The sequence below is a fragment of the Mycteria americana genome, chromosome 11, assembly GCF_035582795.1.
Source record: "Mycteria americana isolate JAX WOST 10 ecotype Jacksonville Zoo and Gardens chromosome 11, USCA_MyAme_1.0, whole genome shotgun sequence".
Classification (NCBI taxonomy): Eukaryota; Metazoa; Chordata; class Aves; order Ciconiiformes; family Ciconiidae; genus Mycteria; species Mycteria americana.
The window spans coordinates 9,613,906-9,630,562 of record NC_134375.1 but is presented as its reverse complement, the minus strand read 5'-3'; the positions used below and the strand labels follow the sequence as shown (position 1 = coordinate 9,630,562).

Here is a 16,657-nt window from a genome sequence, read left to right as displayed (position 1 = left end):
ATGAGTCATCACTGGAATATGTCTAAAAATTAGGAGTCTCTTGTCTAAATTAGCCATTGTATCCTAAGTCCTCAGTTACACACCCAGATAAGCTACAGACTAAGGACCATATTTGATATAGCTTCATGACCTGGCAGCCTTTGACTACAGTTTTCTGCTATGACAGATAATGGTCTGTTTTCCTATGCTCCATTGACTGGCATTAAGATACCCTCGGGCTTAGTCAGACTCGATTAGATCATACAATGTATCTCCCTGATACAAATCAGTGCTGTCTACAGAATCAGCTAATTACGAAAGCTATCACAGATACCAGAAGGAGCATATCCATGTCAACATGATGGTCTGTCAAGGCTAATTTACCCTGGATTTCAGCTAACACAATTAATGTACCTATCTCAGCTTGCTTTTTGAGATAAGCCTGAAATACCTCCATATGTTACTGCTCTGGTGAAATATTACACTTGTTTAGCATGATACTAAGTTTAGTTCTTAATCAGTAACCGCATATCAAACATATGGAAACACCCACAAGCCTTGACCAGCACAGGGCTGCATTGCAACCATGCAGTATAACTGGCAGTTGACACATTTTCAAGAATTTCAGCCGTCAAGTATCTCTTTTGCAATGCAGGAAGTAACAAATGGAATTTTTCAGGTCACTTCTAAAATACTATAGGCCAGCAAAATGGAAACAGAATGTATAAACTAATAGCACAGGAAATACCAGGGATCATGGGACAGCTGACATTTGCAAAAGACATTTGCAAAGGACTTTCCCATCACTAAAGGGTATTTTAGCCCTAGCAAAACTTGTGAAATTGATAGCTTCCACAATGGAAACCCGTTCTTCATCTGCAGAAAAGGCAGTGCCCTGCTGTGAGCACACTCGTGGCCAATGCTAGTACTACTCACTGGGGTTTCTACAAGAGTGAGAGGAGAAGTTGCTGTAGCTCAGATACACCTCAGCTTTTCTTAGGACTGCTGGCAGAGGTGCCTGTTGTAATGCTGACATTTGCAATATGGACACATGTTCACCAGGAAATGCACAGAGGTATATCAAACTCATTTCCTGTAGGAAGTCAAACAGCCATCACATGTGAAGGACAGTGATTTATCTGGGAATGTGGGCAGCTGAGGGGGGTATAGTTTCCCTACAGTTCCCCTAAAATTCCCTGTTTATATAGTTTTCTTCATTCTCCTTAAAACTATCATCATCCTCCTTTCAAATATCCTTCACAAGCTATGAGTAAAAAATGAAAACAAAGCTCCACCCAACTAGTACTGCAGATGTGGGTGGCTGAAATCCTTCTCAGGCCATTTTAGCAGTGAACTGCAGCTTCCATCATATTATCATTATGTCTATGCAGGAGGAACACCTCCCCAGGGAATTCACCAGCTGTTAATAGCAACAATGATTTATAGCTCTTAGCATCTCAGGGCCTCTAACAGATTGTAGAAGTTCAGAGAGCAATACAAACCCTGCTTAGTTCAAGTAGTGAATGTCTCCCAGAGTTACAGATAGACTTAATGTTATGCGGTGATGGTATGCCTTATGCCTCTGTTTGCACATCTGTAAATTGTGAATAATATTTTCCTACTTGATGAAAATGCTGAGAGATAGTTAATATCATAATGTGTCTGAAAATCGTGGGTTAATAGTTCCCAGGGAAAAACTGCTAGGGTGTTATTATCATAAAACAAAAAAGCTAATAACGAATCATTGATATTCTGCAGAAAATGTAGATCATAGTTCAATGCTCCTGTCAGATTTTTGGAGCATAGTTTGATGAGTTGATAAGTGGTAGCAGAAATCTTCCTCCTTCCAGGTACATGCCAAGTCTAAATTATTGCTTAGAAGTTGAGCCAGGTACATGACAAGTTCTTAACGCTCTATCTTGAGTGGCATTGTTCAGTTTGTTATGTAATTAGAGTAACTTCTTAAATTCTTTGCATTTTTTAAAATCTGAGAGAAAGAAAAGAACTGCTGGTTGTGGCTTTTGTGGATGGGATATTAATTCAGGAGGACAACCTCTGATTTAGCAGAATACTGAACTTTGATTCTCATGAACCTGCGCCTTCACAAAACCCACAGCATTCACACAGATGGGAAAGAAGGAAATTTTGTTTCATCTCTTCCAGGCCACACTTTTGAAAAAGAGCAGATGTGCTCTGATGATATGATAAAAAATGAAGTGTAAAAATCTATGTGGAATTTGTGATGAAATCGCTCCAAACCAGACATTATTAATAGCAATTATTATACAGTCTGTGACACCTGTAAAACTCAGATGATATGGTGATGTTCTTCAAATTAGAGCATGGCTTAGTGGAGATAAAATCATTGCATGGTAATGCAACACAGCAAATTTGATTTTGGCAACTTATGTATACTTCTAACTTCAGAAAAGTATTCATACAAATCTCCCATAAATCTGAGTGAAATCTGAGGAAGCACAGGTGCCAGAAAAAGATGTGTGACCTTGATCTGTTAGGAACTGAGCTCTTATAGTTCTCACCCTCTAATACAGGTATCCCTAAAGCTCTGAGATTACTGTGGAAGCTTTTCCTGAGATCTCAGTTTTATGATGAAATATTTATTATTTTGGTACAAAGAATGGTTTAATAGTGGAAAAGTATGATTATAAATTCTTTGCCTCAGGAGAAAGAAAATCAGAATCCAACCTGTTGAAAACTTTGCTCAATAAGTGCATAGTTTCAGAGTCATTCTGTAGAGTGGCCAGATTACATTTTTTTTAATGATAAAACTCTAGGCTTGTTAGACCACATCCTCCCTGCAATCTACATCTGTTCTTTTGTCTTGGTAACAGAACAGTGTTTATGTAGTAATTAACTACTGGTTATTGCTGACAATGCTGAAGATCACTCAGAATTAGTCTGTATGAACATTATTGTTTCCATGCATTTTGCTTTTCTGTTATGCTTCTTTCTCTCTCCTTTCCTTCTCCTCCTTCACCATTATGTTTGGCTGTAATGCAAGTACCGTTTCAACTACAAAGACCTCTCTCCCAACTTTTCTCCCCATCCTATATGCTATAATGGCTGATGACAAAATAGTTTGTGCTGATACCCAAAGTATCTTTAAATAAAGCTGAGAGCAAGCAACCAAAGAGATCAGCATAGCTAATTGATAGTTTACACTTGGAAAAGGTGTTCAGGCTGTCTGCTTGCTGAAGTAGAGTGTGCTGCTTTGTTTACACATTATTCATGTTTGGAACTTTTCCTTAGCAATCAGGAGGAGTAAAAAATCTGCTGTCTTTAAAACGAAGGTTTGAAGGTTTTGGGTTGTCACAGAGCCACATCAACACAGCAAATGGGCTGAAGTTATTGTAGGAACGGGGAATGTGTTCTGAGGTAGATGTGCTGGGATGGGCTTGGGGGTGGAGAAGCTTGGAGCAGAAAAGCAGAAATGGACTTAAACAAAATCAATAGGTCCAAGCTTTTTTAAGTTTGCCTTGAGTGAAAATACAGATCTGAAATTTGAGTTTTGACCTTAAAAACCTTGAACTTCAGAATGCTCAAAATCTTCATCTGTTGTCATGGCTTGAGATCATCTCTGCACAAAACCAGAAACCCACCAGTTGGACTTCATGTTGATCTGTGGTAATTTTGCCACCAGCTTCAAGACAAGCAGGTTCAGAGCCTTGGTCTCAATTTCTAGCTATCAGATGGGGAAGGAGGCAATCCACGAAGACAGGTTTCTCTATTTGGGAAATAGTAAGTAGTTTTAACTACAACTTATCCCTTTCTGATACAAATATTAGAAGGCTTGGGTTTTGTCTGTCACTGGCCATGAGGAGATCATCACTGAATTTGGTGCTCTGAAACAGCCCATGAACACATGGGCTCCATTTATGACCTTGGCACACATATCAGAGACATGGCTTTTAAACCTGAGCAGCAGAGATTTCCAGATGTGAGCAGAAGTTGACATTCTTGGCTCTTGGGTTCATTTGCTGCAAGCAGATGCTTCCAGTTCTCTGAACAAAGCCTGAAAGCTTGAGTTTTAAAAGATGAAGGGCACCTTGGGTTTTGAGACTCTTTCATTCTTACCTCCCAAGCTGCTGCAAAAAATATCCTTCATCTAGCTGACCTACTGTGTTTTTACCATGTCACATAGTCTGAATTCACTGCTTCACCAAGTGCTTCCATTCCCCTGCAGCCAGAGGGCAAAGGCGTTAAAGGGAATATGCTGAGTCAGCAGGTGCTGGTGCATAGCTGTAGTGGCCTCCAGCATGTGTCTTTCCCTAACAATTCCTGTGCATTCATTCTTTCAACCTTAAAATCCTACCTGAAAACAAGCTCTTACTAAGAAGGTTGACATTTTTTTTCTTCCCTTTGTCTGCATTGATGCCCAGGTGTTTTTTCTCTTTGTCTCTTGAATTTCATGTTTTGGTGCCTGAGTGGTTATTAATAACCCTCTCTCTGCTCAGTAAATGAAATAATAAAGAAGGGAATTGAGTGCCATCTGTAATTAACCATAGGGAAGGATGTTTGCAATGCCAAAGAGATCTTTAATTTAGCAAAGGCACAGCAAAATCCCAATGCAGGACGGAAATCCAGCAATGTTCAAATGAGAAATAAAATGTGAAAGCTTCCCAAAAGATATGATACATTCCCAAACACTCGAAATCCCTGTGACACAATGCAATGATAAAATATTTAAGATGAGACACCTTTTGAGAAAGAAACACTTCAGTATAACCACTCACTATTGGATGAAATGCAGGATGCCTGGAATGAGGTGCTTTGTTCTCTAACATGCATGCTGTTGAACATAAACCACATAATAGTCAACATCTTCCTTAGCAACTGCATGTACTCCTTGGTAATCTAAATGCCTTGAAAAGAAGTGCTTAAAAATGGCATTTTTTGAAATTTTGGGTTGTATTATGACTATTTTCTAGGTCTAACAAGCCTAGAGTTTTATCATAAAAAGAAATGTAATCTGGCCACCCTACAGAATGACTCTGAAACTACTGACTTACTGAGCAACATTTCATTAGACTGCAAAGACTGGGGGTATTTCTTTCTAACTACTTGAGCTGAATGCTAGATCTGTGCAGCTAAAGCAAACATGGACCTCAGGAGAGAATTTAGCTGCAGATGTGGGTGGCTAGTATGACAGAAAGAAAGGCACTGCCTTTAGTTATCACCCAGAGGTCCACCAAGTTGAATTCCTCTGGAACCTGCTGGATCCTGTGTCTGACAGTCTCTCTGCTGCCTCCTGTGCCTCCCAACACTGCTTCTTACTGATGCCAATAGAAAACTCCTATCATCTTAGACAAAAATGAGACCCAGACCCTTGGAAACAAATGATCATAAGACCAGCTATATGCAGGCTATCTTTGCCAGTAAATTAGGACTCTAATATCATGTAAGCAATATTAATAAATCACACTGACCTTACAGAAACTGTTCATTACTTTGGAAAACTATATAAATTATTTAGATACCTAAATCTTAATTTAGACATGAGCTCTAACCTATGAACGTCTTGGCCAGTCTATTTCATTGTGTGATCATTTGCAAGACTATAAACCATGACCTATTCTTCTGAAGTAAAATGGGATTCCAGAATTGTGGAAAAATTATGTAAATGAGCTCAGAATGTATCTTTGACAGTACATTTGTGATGTCTTCAACATTTCATATCTAAAAACATCCCAGACTAGCAATAGAACCATGAAAATTTCCGTCTCTCACTTCATTGCTCCACATACCATTTCAGCAACCCCAAGAGGGAAAAAACCTTTGTGCTGCTTGCTACGGTGACTTACATCTTGCACAGCTGCACTAAAGGGCATAGACCTACTCCATATCTGCAATAGTGTAAACCAGATCTGTATAAACCCTTGAGTCTCACCCTGGAGGAGGCTTCAGAATTTAGCAGCGATATGTATTCACTTCAGCAGATGTGCAGAAAAGACACTATCGATCAGGAGAGTATGTGTCATAGTAGGACTCACCGCTTGGAGCATGCTGTCGTTGGCTCGGTCCGTGATTTCAGAAACAATGAATAAGGCAGCTGAGGGATGAAGCAAAACAAACACTATAAATCACATAAAAGAGTACGAAAATAACCCAAATCCCTTCTGTTTGCAAGGGCATCTTTAAAAAAAAGCAAGCAACATCCCAAGCAACAGCTCCTCTGACTTCTTTGGCACCTTCAGAATGCAACTGCCCAGCAAATTTAAGACACAGCACAGTGGTGTCAGTTCCCCTTCCCTTCATCATTCTCTTGTGTGAAACTCTGCATCATACTTGTGCTGACCAAGAGAGCTCATGAGGTCCCTTTTAAGCACCTAGTGTGGCATAAAATCTTTTTATGATGTTTTCTAGTTGCAAATTTTTGACAATTCGAGCTTGTGGTAGGGAGAGATTAATGTAACCCAGCTTTAGCCATCCAAAAACATGGCAATCTAAGGTGATCTGTTTCCCCTTACTGCTGAGGGAGAGGAGAGGTCATCCGTTTCTGACAGAAGTGTGTATGCAGTGGTGACATGAATTAACACCTGGATTCTCCACTGGCAAATAACCTGGGCCAGGGCATGTTTGCTGGCCCTGAGAGCATTGGCATAACATGGCGCAGGTCCTTATCTCAGATCTCTTCCCCTGTGGAACAGGGCATCCTATCTGTTTCTGGGCATAATCTGGGAGCATGCTAGCCATCGCTGGCCAGAAATGTGACAAGCATGTGCTGACCACAACCAAGACAGGCAATTGTGGCCACAGGGCTTGAGCATCTGTCCTGGCCTTGTTTAAATTACCAGTATAGCTGTTGTCCCACTGTCAGTGACTAAGGTCCTAAATCTTGCACGAGACTCTACTCTTGGTCACAAGAGACTGACCTTCAGTCAGTCGCAGACCTTATTGCTATGAGTTGGTTTGGATTTACACTCAGTGTAACAGAGAGGTGAACTGGTTTCATTAATACAGTGTTATTCCTGCTTACTCCAGCCTGGAAGCTACTCCCACTGAGGCCACAGCTAGACCTTGCTTTGACTTCAGTGGGAGTAAGAGACTTCTGCTTTATCCATCTGATGTGTTGGAAAGGATGGTGTTAGCAGCTGAACATCTGGATTTGTTCTTGATTGTGTAGAACTGATTTTTATGCTATGTCTTTCAAGTTTACTTAGGCTTAAGGCATCCAGAATACAGATATATGATTCAAACCTCCTGGGTTTCTCCAAAGTTCACAGAGCACAGCAGGCATACCATAGAAAATGGTATACAAACAAGCAGGTGGAGCCATCCCAATTGACTTTACAATGACCAGGCCAAATATGGACAGAGCCAAAGAGGATTAGGATCTCCCCAATGGCTGGGGCAGAACTACAGTATCTGTACCACGCTTGTATAGATGATAATTTCTTCTTCTGTAAGTTCATAATGTCAAAACTATAGAAAGCTCACGTTTCAGTGAAAAAAAGATAGGGTTCTTACCCTAAATATTTTGTCTAAATTAGTAATCAGTTCTTACAGATCTTACATCTAACCTATTAACACAAAATCCTGAAAATAATCCTTGTCCATATACTACCAGTATAGATCCTGTACCTCTTTAGAAGCAGAGTTAGCAAAGCAGAATTTTTGTTCTACCCATTTCGTTTTACCTTGTGTAGCTTCATACTCTGTAGAATCAGGGCAAAGATTATTCAAGTAATCTGTAGAAAATAATCAAACACAGACATCCCGTAATCAGAATACAGATCCACATAATTTGTAGTGTTATTAGCTAAAACATAAAATCCTAATCATAGAATCATAGAATGGTTTGGTATGGAAGGGACCTTAAAGGTCATCTAGTCCAACCCCCCTGCATGAGCAGGGACATCTTTCACCAGACCAGGTTGCTCAAAGCCCCGTCCAACCTGACCTCGAAAACTTCCAGGGATGGGGCATCCACAGTGATGTCCCATATCACTTCATTCCCAAATAAGTGTATATAGCCTTTTTCCAAAGCAAAACTCATCTTTGACTGCATTCTGCTTTGAGAATCAATGCAAGAGCATTGATACAGATTTGGACTCATCACATAACTTGGCAGGTATAAACAGAGAGTGACAAAAATATTTCCTTGTTTCTCAGCCAAGAGAATTTGCTGAGTAGCACCATTTTACAAATAATTGTTCTTCTAATGAATTCTATTTTCCCATCTGAATGAATGGTGTTGGCTGTAATGACTGATTTTCTATATTTGTAGTAAATGAAGTACATGCATTTTATAGACACAGGAAGGAGACTCTGGTTCTGTACGTGCAGAGTTCAATGATTACTGCTGAACTCAATCACATTCTGAAAATAGGTTCTGTAAAATACACACAATATGACTTACATTTACAGGAATTATATTTACATTATATACAAAACTTTAAATTGTCAGTTTTATTTGGACTACTTGCCTTGGATCATCTGTCTGTTTGTCATGGATCATGACATCTTGGATCATTTGTCTGGGTCTTTATGCTTTTAATGACTGTACTATATGAGTGCCATCATTTTAAAAGCCTAATCTTGAAATACTTCATTCTTATCATTCTGATGAATCCAGGCTCCTAAGTTCTGCCTCCAAGAACTAGGCCTCTGTGCTGAGAATGGTGCTGTGCATGGATATCTGTTCCCTTGAATGTCCTATCCATATACTTTTCTCTTTCTAGTGCTATGCCCTCCCTGGCATCCTGAAATCTACCTGGCTTTTACATGCATTCAGGAAAGCATCTGCCTGTACTCAGTCAGGCAGGAAGGGATTGTGCGGTGTTATCAGGCAATATTTAGCGTTCCTTTTCACAGCTGCAAGCTCTGTCCTTGGCTACGGACATTGAACTGAGTGGGCAACTCCTTTTGGCTATAGTGCAGTAATTGGCAACCAATATCCTTAGAAAATACCCTTCCTTATCTGGTAGAAACAGCCAGTTATGAACACATAAGTACACCTGCATATTTTATGGGTTTTTTTACGCTGTCTAGAGAATCTGAAGAACTGCACTGTTCCAGACCCACACTGTCCTAGCAGGCAAAGAGGAGCTTCGTTTCTTGAGGTGAAGAACTGAAGCAGTAAACCTATTTTCTGGAATATCTTAATCCAGCAGACCTTATCTCACTACACACAAAAGCTTTCATTTTCCCAGTTAGTGCCAGTACCTGGGACAAGGAGGAGCTCAAGTTGCTTCAAGCATAGACAGAATCCAATCACTGGAGCTGCACTGAAACCCTTCCAGCTCTCTCACAGAATAATGCTTCATGTTTGCAATTTACCTTGTGGACCACGGAAATGGGCAGAGAAAATGGAGCATAGTGGGGGTATTTCTTACAGGGACATGTCAGGTCCTTTTTCTTAGATGCAGTATTTGTGTGCATTACTAAAAACACTGTAAGGATCATGTGAGATTACTAAGTACTGCAACCTACAAGACTGGAAGGTTGCCCTTAAAGTAGACACGCCCAGAGAGGGAAGCAAGTCAGACAGAAAAAAAGTCCTACTATTGGCATCCGGTGTTCATTTGTATTGCTCGTACTAAAAAAGCAAAACCAGCTGTGAATAATGAGTTGCATCCTTGATCAAAGTGTCTGGAGCAAGATGAAACTGCTGCTAATCTGTGCTGTGAATAAAAATTTCATATGGTCGCTTTGTTCTGCTGCATTTCTAGGAGTCCCTTCTAATATGCTGTGCCCTTCATCAGCTGTTGAGTATGGGCAGGGTTTATGGCTTCCTTTTTACTGTCCCACACATAACTCATCTTGCATCCCTCTCCACCCACACAAATACATACACCCAAAGCATTTCTCCATCTTTATGTCTATGGATCCCTGCTCTTTTGTGTTCTCATCTGACTAAATTACTTGACAACACTGAGATTCATTGTTACATTTCACCATTTCCTTCCCCAACCAGTTCATTAGTTACAAACCTAAACTTCACAATTCTTTCTAGGGGCTACATCCTGCTCCAGAAAGCTTGCTCCCCTCACAGTCTCAGACTTGCTAGATTTGCTGTGGCTTGCAGAGAATGAGCCACCAGAGGGAACGCAAGCCCCCTTGGAGAGACTCCAGGTGGGAGTGATATATATGGCCCTGAACGTAAAGGGAAGGTGTTACTGTAAATGTAAAATCTGTAAATGTACTGTTAATGTAAATTTGGATCTCTGTCTCCTACAATGCAGAGAAACTGGACTGGGACTTTGACTTAAACTTATCACTAGCCTTAGGTGTACTGTACATAGGGCTTAGGGTGCAGTACTGGGTACAACTGCTTTGTTGATGGAGTAGAAGGAGATGGTGCTTGCCACTGTCATACAGGATGGAGTGCAGAGTCCCCTTGCTGGGGACTACTGTCCCCTACTGTCTCTGATAATTGCCCTTGACATAAATAAAATCAAACCTGTTTGAGTCAGGCTGAACTCTGCCTCTCCTAATTCACAGAAGGGAAAAGCCAAGAAGGAATGGCTAAAAGCACCTGACTTCACACTTTTTTGTGACTTTTCAGCATGGTTGTGCTGAAGAAGTGCCTTCTCCTTCCCAGGCTCCCTGACATTTCCTGAATCCTGTACTAAGCATATTGAAGTTCCCAGGAAATCCCACACTGCTTCAGCCCTATTTTAGCTGTCTTGACATCAACGTGTGGCACAGTGGAGGCACAGAACATCATGGGAGAGTTTCCATTGAGTACCTTTTAGAGTGATTTTACTGACCTGTGAGCAGCACACGATACTGGAAGACACGCTGCACCACTTTCAAAAGCTGGTGTTTCACACTCTGAGGGCTGTCACCAGAGCTCTGCTGTCCTCAGTGGAAGGGAAAGGAAACACAAAGATCAGGGATGTGTGAGCTCAGCAGCAAACTGTTGTCTCCACCTGATCTGTACTATGAAAGTTTGCTACTGGTTGCATGCACAAATTCCATTGAACCAGTCCCAATTTACCCAGCTTGCTAGGGGGTATTGTCTTTGTGACTATAATGAAGTACTGTAAACAATTTCCTATGGCATCATTCACAAATAGTTTGGACTTAGAGGGAAAAGGGAGGAAAGTGAATACCATTTAGAAAGTAAAGGTTGGATAAAGATTTTACAGTGGCATCTGAAGACAGAGGTATCAGAACTCAATGAAGCTTGTCATTGTTGTTCCTTTTTTGGACTGAAAGTTTCTTCTGCCTGCAACTTTTTAGTATCTTATTTAAAGACATGGAATTGAACAAAATACAGCAGAGCATCTCCCTGTGATTGAATTGGAACTGAATGTCCAGAGACTGTTTCCAAGAAAATAAAATGAGGTTGTGATCTGATTTAACACACACATGGAAAAGAAGTAGCATTTTTCTCTTTACCTTTACCCTTTAGATTCAACCCATTGCATGTCGCCGTCTGTCAGGCCCAGTCAGCATGGGTTTATGAAAGGCAGGTCCTGCTTGACTAACCTGATCTCCTTCTATTACAAAGTGACCCGCTTAGTGAATGAGAGAAAGGCTGTGGATGATGTTTACCTGGACTTTAGTAAAGCCTTTGACACTGTTTCTCACAGCATTCTCCTGGAGAAACTGGCTGCTCATGGCTTGGACGGGTGTACTCTTCGCTGGGTAAAAAACTGGCTGGGTGGCCGGGCCCAAAGAGTTGTGGTGAATGGAGTTAAATCCAGTTGGCGGCCGGTCACAAGTGGTATTCCCCAGGGCTCTGTGTTGGGGCCAGTTCTGTTTAATGTCTTTATCAATGATCTGAACGAGGGGATTGAGTGCACCCTCAGAAAGTTTGCAACACCAAGTTGGGCGGGAGTTTTGATCTGATTGAGGGGACGAAGGCTCTACAGAGGGACCTGGACAGACTGGATTGATGGGCTGGGGCCAATTGTATGAGGTTCAACAAGGCTCAGTGCTGGGTCCTGCACTTGGGTCACAACAACCCCATGCAGTGCTACAGGCCTGGGGATGAGTGGCTGGAAAGCGGCCTGGTGGAAAAGGACCTGGGGGTGTTGGTTGACAGCCGCCTGAATATGAGCCAGCAGTGTGCCCAGGTGGCCAAGAAGGCCAATAGCACCCTGGCTTGTATCAGAAATAGTGTGGCCAGCAGGAGTAGGGATGTGATCGTGCCCCTGTACTCGGCACTGGTGAGGCCGCACCTCGAATACTGTGTTCAGTTTTGGGCCCCTCACTACAAGAGAGACATTGAGGGGCTGGAGCGTGTCCAGAGAAGGGCAACGAAGCTGGGGAAGGGTCTGGAGCACAAGGCTGATGAGGAGCGGCTGAGGGAACTGGGGTTGTTTAGTCTGGAGAAAAGGAGGCTCAGGAAAGGAGGTTGTAGGGAGGTGGGGGTCGGTCTCTTTTCCCAGGTAACAAGTGATAGGACGAGAGGAAATGGCCTCAAGTTGCGCCAGGGGAGGTTTAGATTGGATATTAGGAAAAATTTCTTCAGTGAAAGAGTTGTCAAGCATTGGAACAGGCTGCCCAGGGAAGTGGTTGAGTCACCCTCCCTGGAGGTATTTAAAGGACGTGGCACTTAGGGACATGGTTTAGTGGCAGTGTTAGGTTTACAGTTGGACTCAATAATCTTAAGGGTCTTTTCCAACCTAAATGGTTCTATAAGGGCTGTAAACCTGCTGTATATTTATTAAGCGTCACAACATTGCTGCAAAAACAACAGCAAGCCACAAAACTCAGTCCTCAAAAGTCTCCACATCTCCAGAGGCACCAAGAAACAGAAGCTTACAGGACCCAAGAGGAGTGGCACAAAACCCAGCTTCCTTGGTTCCTTACAAGGTTTGAGTCCAAAACCCAGTCGAGTTTCACGGGGTTTCGGTGTTCATCGACCAACACTTCTGAAGTGTTTGCCACTTCTGAAGGGACAAAAGGAGAATGGGAATCTAACTGTTTAAAGGAAGGCTGGCAAGAGACAGCGTTTTCCAAGGCAGTAGAGATGTTTCATGTTACTGTATCACTCCTCTAACTGGCTGACTACTCTCACCAAATGTGCATTCAGGGTTGTGCTGAGCATTCGCAGTCGCCCATACACAGTCGTCAAAGGTGCCGGAAACAAGATGAGGCCCTAAATTCTGTGTTGTTAGGCTAGAAAGCTAATAGTGGTCATGCTTTAAAAAAATGCAATAGGAAAGGATGAGAGACACCTCCCCCTCATTTGTGTGTGTATGCATGCATGCAAGAGGGCAAGAAGTTATAGAACTCACTGATTCTAGGGCAAAATGCTGCTGATCTCATCTTAGGAAAAGCCTCATCTGTTTTCTTAGAAATAAGAGCTAATTCTCAGGGTTGATAGTTAATACAGAAGTGTGTAGGCATGTGGCTGGGAGGGATGCTGGGAATACAGGCTCTCAGTAGAAAGCCTGCATTTGCCAAGTTGATGTTCAGAGCAGTGTCAGCCATCAGAGCTCCCCTCAGCTGCTAACAGGAAATAATTGTGGTGACTGCAAGGTATCTGTTTGTAAATGCTGACTTCCAAATGTCTTTTGAAATTAATTTTTATCCTTAATATTTCACATGTGCTGCAGAGAAAAACACAATCCATATGCCACAGAGCTGGCATTCTAAATAAACTTTAAGGTCGATCACTAATTTATCCTTACAGCCCCTCTGCCACCCAAGTAAACATTGTTATTTCTCTTAGCGGATAAAGATAATAAGAAACAGGGGTTCTAGACCCACAATAAAGCAGCATAGCTTTTAACCATTTTAGCTCAATAGAGTCAGTGTAGCCCAACTGAACTTTCCCATCCACATACTGGTTTATGCTTTTGAAATTATGTGAAGTGTCCACATTGCCAGTACTTTAAAATGTAATCAGGAATCATGGAATTTCTGTCACATGTATCTTGATGGTGCTTTTCATTTATTCAGCACGGATGACTGAGCTAACACAACTGGAAAATATGTATTTCTTGCTACAGGGCCAGAGGTTACAGGCCTAGAGGTTACAGACCATTCAGGGGGTTTAGATGAAAAGAACCCTGTATGTGTCTGGCCCGTGGAGTTTGTGTCTTCCTGTGCAGTTCATTGTTGCCTGTCACAACATCCTCTGCAAACAGAGGAAGCAGTTAACACGCATTTAAAAATACAGAGAAATGCAATTGTAAAGAAGTTGTGGGTTGATCGCTGCCAGCAGCTAAGCACCTATACAGGCTAACCCTAACTTCATCCTGGCCAGACCCAGTACAAAAGAAAGGACGGAAAATGCAGGATGGGAAAAGGATGGTATCAAAGAGCTTGACAAGTTAATATGTGACTGAGAAACTACTCCATTATGTGCATATATTTCAGCAAAATATACTCACAGATCTGTAGATGCACAAACATACATTCTGTATGCACACACAGGGGTGTGTGGGCAACGGACCCAGACAGAAACAGAAACACATCATGCACATGTGAACATCTCACTTCAGTTTTAGCACCAGGATGTGTGAAGAGAGCTATTCTCCCATTCTACTCTATGTGAACACTGGTGGAGTTGCAGAAAAAGTATCTTTGAGTAAGCCCTGTGGCACAACCGTGCATTAGGGCAGGTAAAACAACATGGGAGCCTTACCTCAAACTCCTGAATTATGGTAGCCAGTTGGGAATATTTAAGGCAGGTTTCATCTAGCAAAGCCAAATTCCTATCAAACTGCATAATGTATGCTGTGTGGTGATTCAGCCTTGATTTTCTGGAGAGAAAAACATCAGCAACCTTCTGGTGTTCCTCCCTAAAGCCACAAGAAAGAAAAGAAGCAGCAAATAAATAAATAAATAAAAATTAAAGAAGAAGAGCCATGCTTCTTTCTCATTGTATTAGACCCACAGTGGCTAAGGACATTGTGCAGCTAAAGCCTAGGTTAAATGGCAGGAAAGAGGGAGTGCTTCACTGACATACTGGACAACAAAACGGGCTGCTGTAGAATGGGCACCAGGAGGGCCTGATCCTTCGTCTCTGCCTTTGCCATGGCAGCACTGTGTGTCTGTAGCAGGTGGAATGTCTCCTTTCTGGACACAGCTTCTGTTTCTCTGGATAGACCTTCCACCTGCTGCAGTGCTTTGAGCACTGGTTGTGGGGGATAATATAACGCCTTCAGTTGTAACATCGTGTTTTCAGCTCTCCTTCATTGCCCCCTCTCAGCACTGCCCCACCATCATCTGTCTCAGCACCCAGTTGCACAGTATTGAAATATTTGCAAAGCATGTACAAGGAGAGAATGGGAAAAAACGTGAGATTGCAAAAGGGTAATCATAGTTAAGAGAGGAACATGAGTTCCTGGGGATGTCAGAGCAACAGAGTGTCTGGGGGAGCACAGGCACAGGGAAGGACTTACTGAAAGGTTCAAGTGGTGGTGACCTGGGAACCTGTATGAGTGCAGCCCTATGCCATGTGTCATTCTGTTGTGTTGGCAGCATTTGCAGTACAGCCCTCTTTTTTCCCCCGTGCCACAAAAGTATTTCTGGACAGAATCTTAGGGCGTTTCCAGTTGTGTCCCTTTTGTCTTAGGGAATCGGCAGCATGCTGTGGGCTGTGACTTCTTTAGGACACAAGAAGTCATTTTAGATCCCAGCTGGAAACACCACTTCTCTTTGTTATGACTGTATAAATCATAAATTATTGATTAAATTTTTTAAGTCTTCCTGCCATTTGTAACAGTCCCTTGGTGGACACAAACCAATACACAGTTCCCTTTAGCCTTTCCTTTCCTTGTTGTATGCTTTGACGTGAAAGTGCAGGGCTGACAAGGAGACCTGTGCCCTGCATTTAGGATTGTTACTGAAAAGTTCTCCTGACCTAATTGATTTCCTTAATTGCTCAGTGGCAGTGCTGGGATAGGATCAGCCACTGTCAGTGACCACTGCCTCCCGGAGTCCAGCAGGGTGGAGGTGTGGGGCTGCATGGTCCATCATAAGCTGTCAGAGCCAGAGTAGTTCAGTCTAGGCCAGGGGCTCTGCTGGCTGCTGTAGGCTTAGTCAGCTTGGGTCTGCAGAGGTAATTTCTCTTAGACATTCTTATTCCAGCAGTTTGATAGACTAGGGCCTGGCAGCCTGGCTTAAGTCAGAGGTCTCCTTAACTGAATGAATTTTGGAGCTTTGTCTGTCCTAGGCACGGTCTTATTCTCTCATGGAAAGACTTCACCCTGTGAGGATGTTTGCCTTAGGTGGAGTCCCTCAGCAGGCTGACAGTGTCTGTTTGGCTTGGAAACCTAGCCTGTGCAGAGCCCTGCCTTGGTGCTGGGAGCGAGGGGGTGTCCCTTATCTGAGAGCTACGCAGTTGCTATGTCAATTTTTGTAAGCCGATGATCTTCTTCAGGATCAATTCTGATGTCTGCTGTTCCTGCCTCCCATGGCATGAGTCTGTGACCTTCAGGCCATGAGTGTGAAGCTGCTTGGTGAGGACTATGAACTGGCATCAGAGGATAATGCATATGAAGCAGGCTGTCCTCAGACTGACTGATGGGGCCATTTTGGAGTCATGGGCTGTGCACTGCACAAATGTTTCAGTATTTGCTTTCTTAGCCTGACAGCCTCTACATTTACTTCCTTTCTGCCTGTATGCAAAATCTGCCAGAGTAGTTCAGGTTCTACTCCTTCCATCTCTGCTGGAATCCTAGCCTCCTTGCTAGTGGGGTCACGGGAACACTGAGGAGTTCACCCACCTGCTGGGGAGGGTATGTTAAGG

At 42.5% G+C, this 16,657-nt stretch overlaps 1 protein-coding gene across 1 annotated transcript in view; it reads right to left on the bottom strand.

The window, feature by feature from the left end:
* FGD5 (FYVE, RhoGEF and PH domain containing 5) overlaps positions 1 to 16,657 on the bottom strand; it is a 106,553-nt gene that overhangs the window by 26,461 nt on the left and 63,435 nt on the right. The window contains exons 6-9 of the mRNA XM_075514144.1: positions 14,549 to 14,705; positions 10,713 to 10,800; positions 7,638 to 7,688; positions 5,991 to 6,049 (exon numbers count right to left, since the gene is read on the bottom strand). Of these exons, the coding sequence (XP_075370259.1) occupies positions 5,991 to 6,049; positions 7,638 to 7,688; positions 10,713 to 10,800; positions 14,549 to 14,705 (355 nt within the window). The remainder of the gene's footprint in view (positions 1 to 5,990; positions 6,050 to 7,637; positions 7,689 to 10,712; positions 10,801 to 14,548; positions 14,706 to 16,657) is intronic.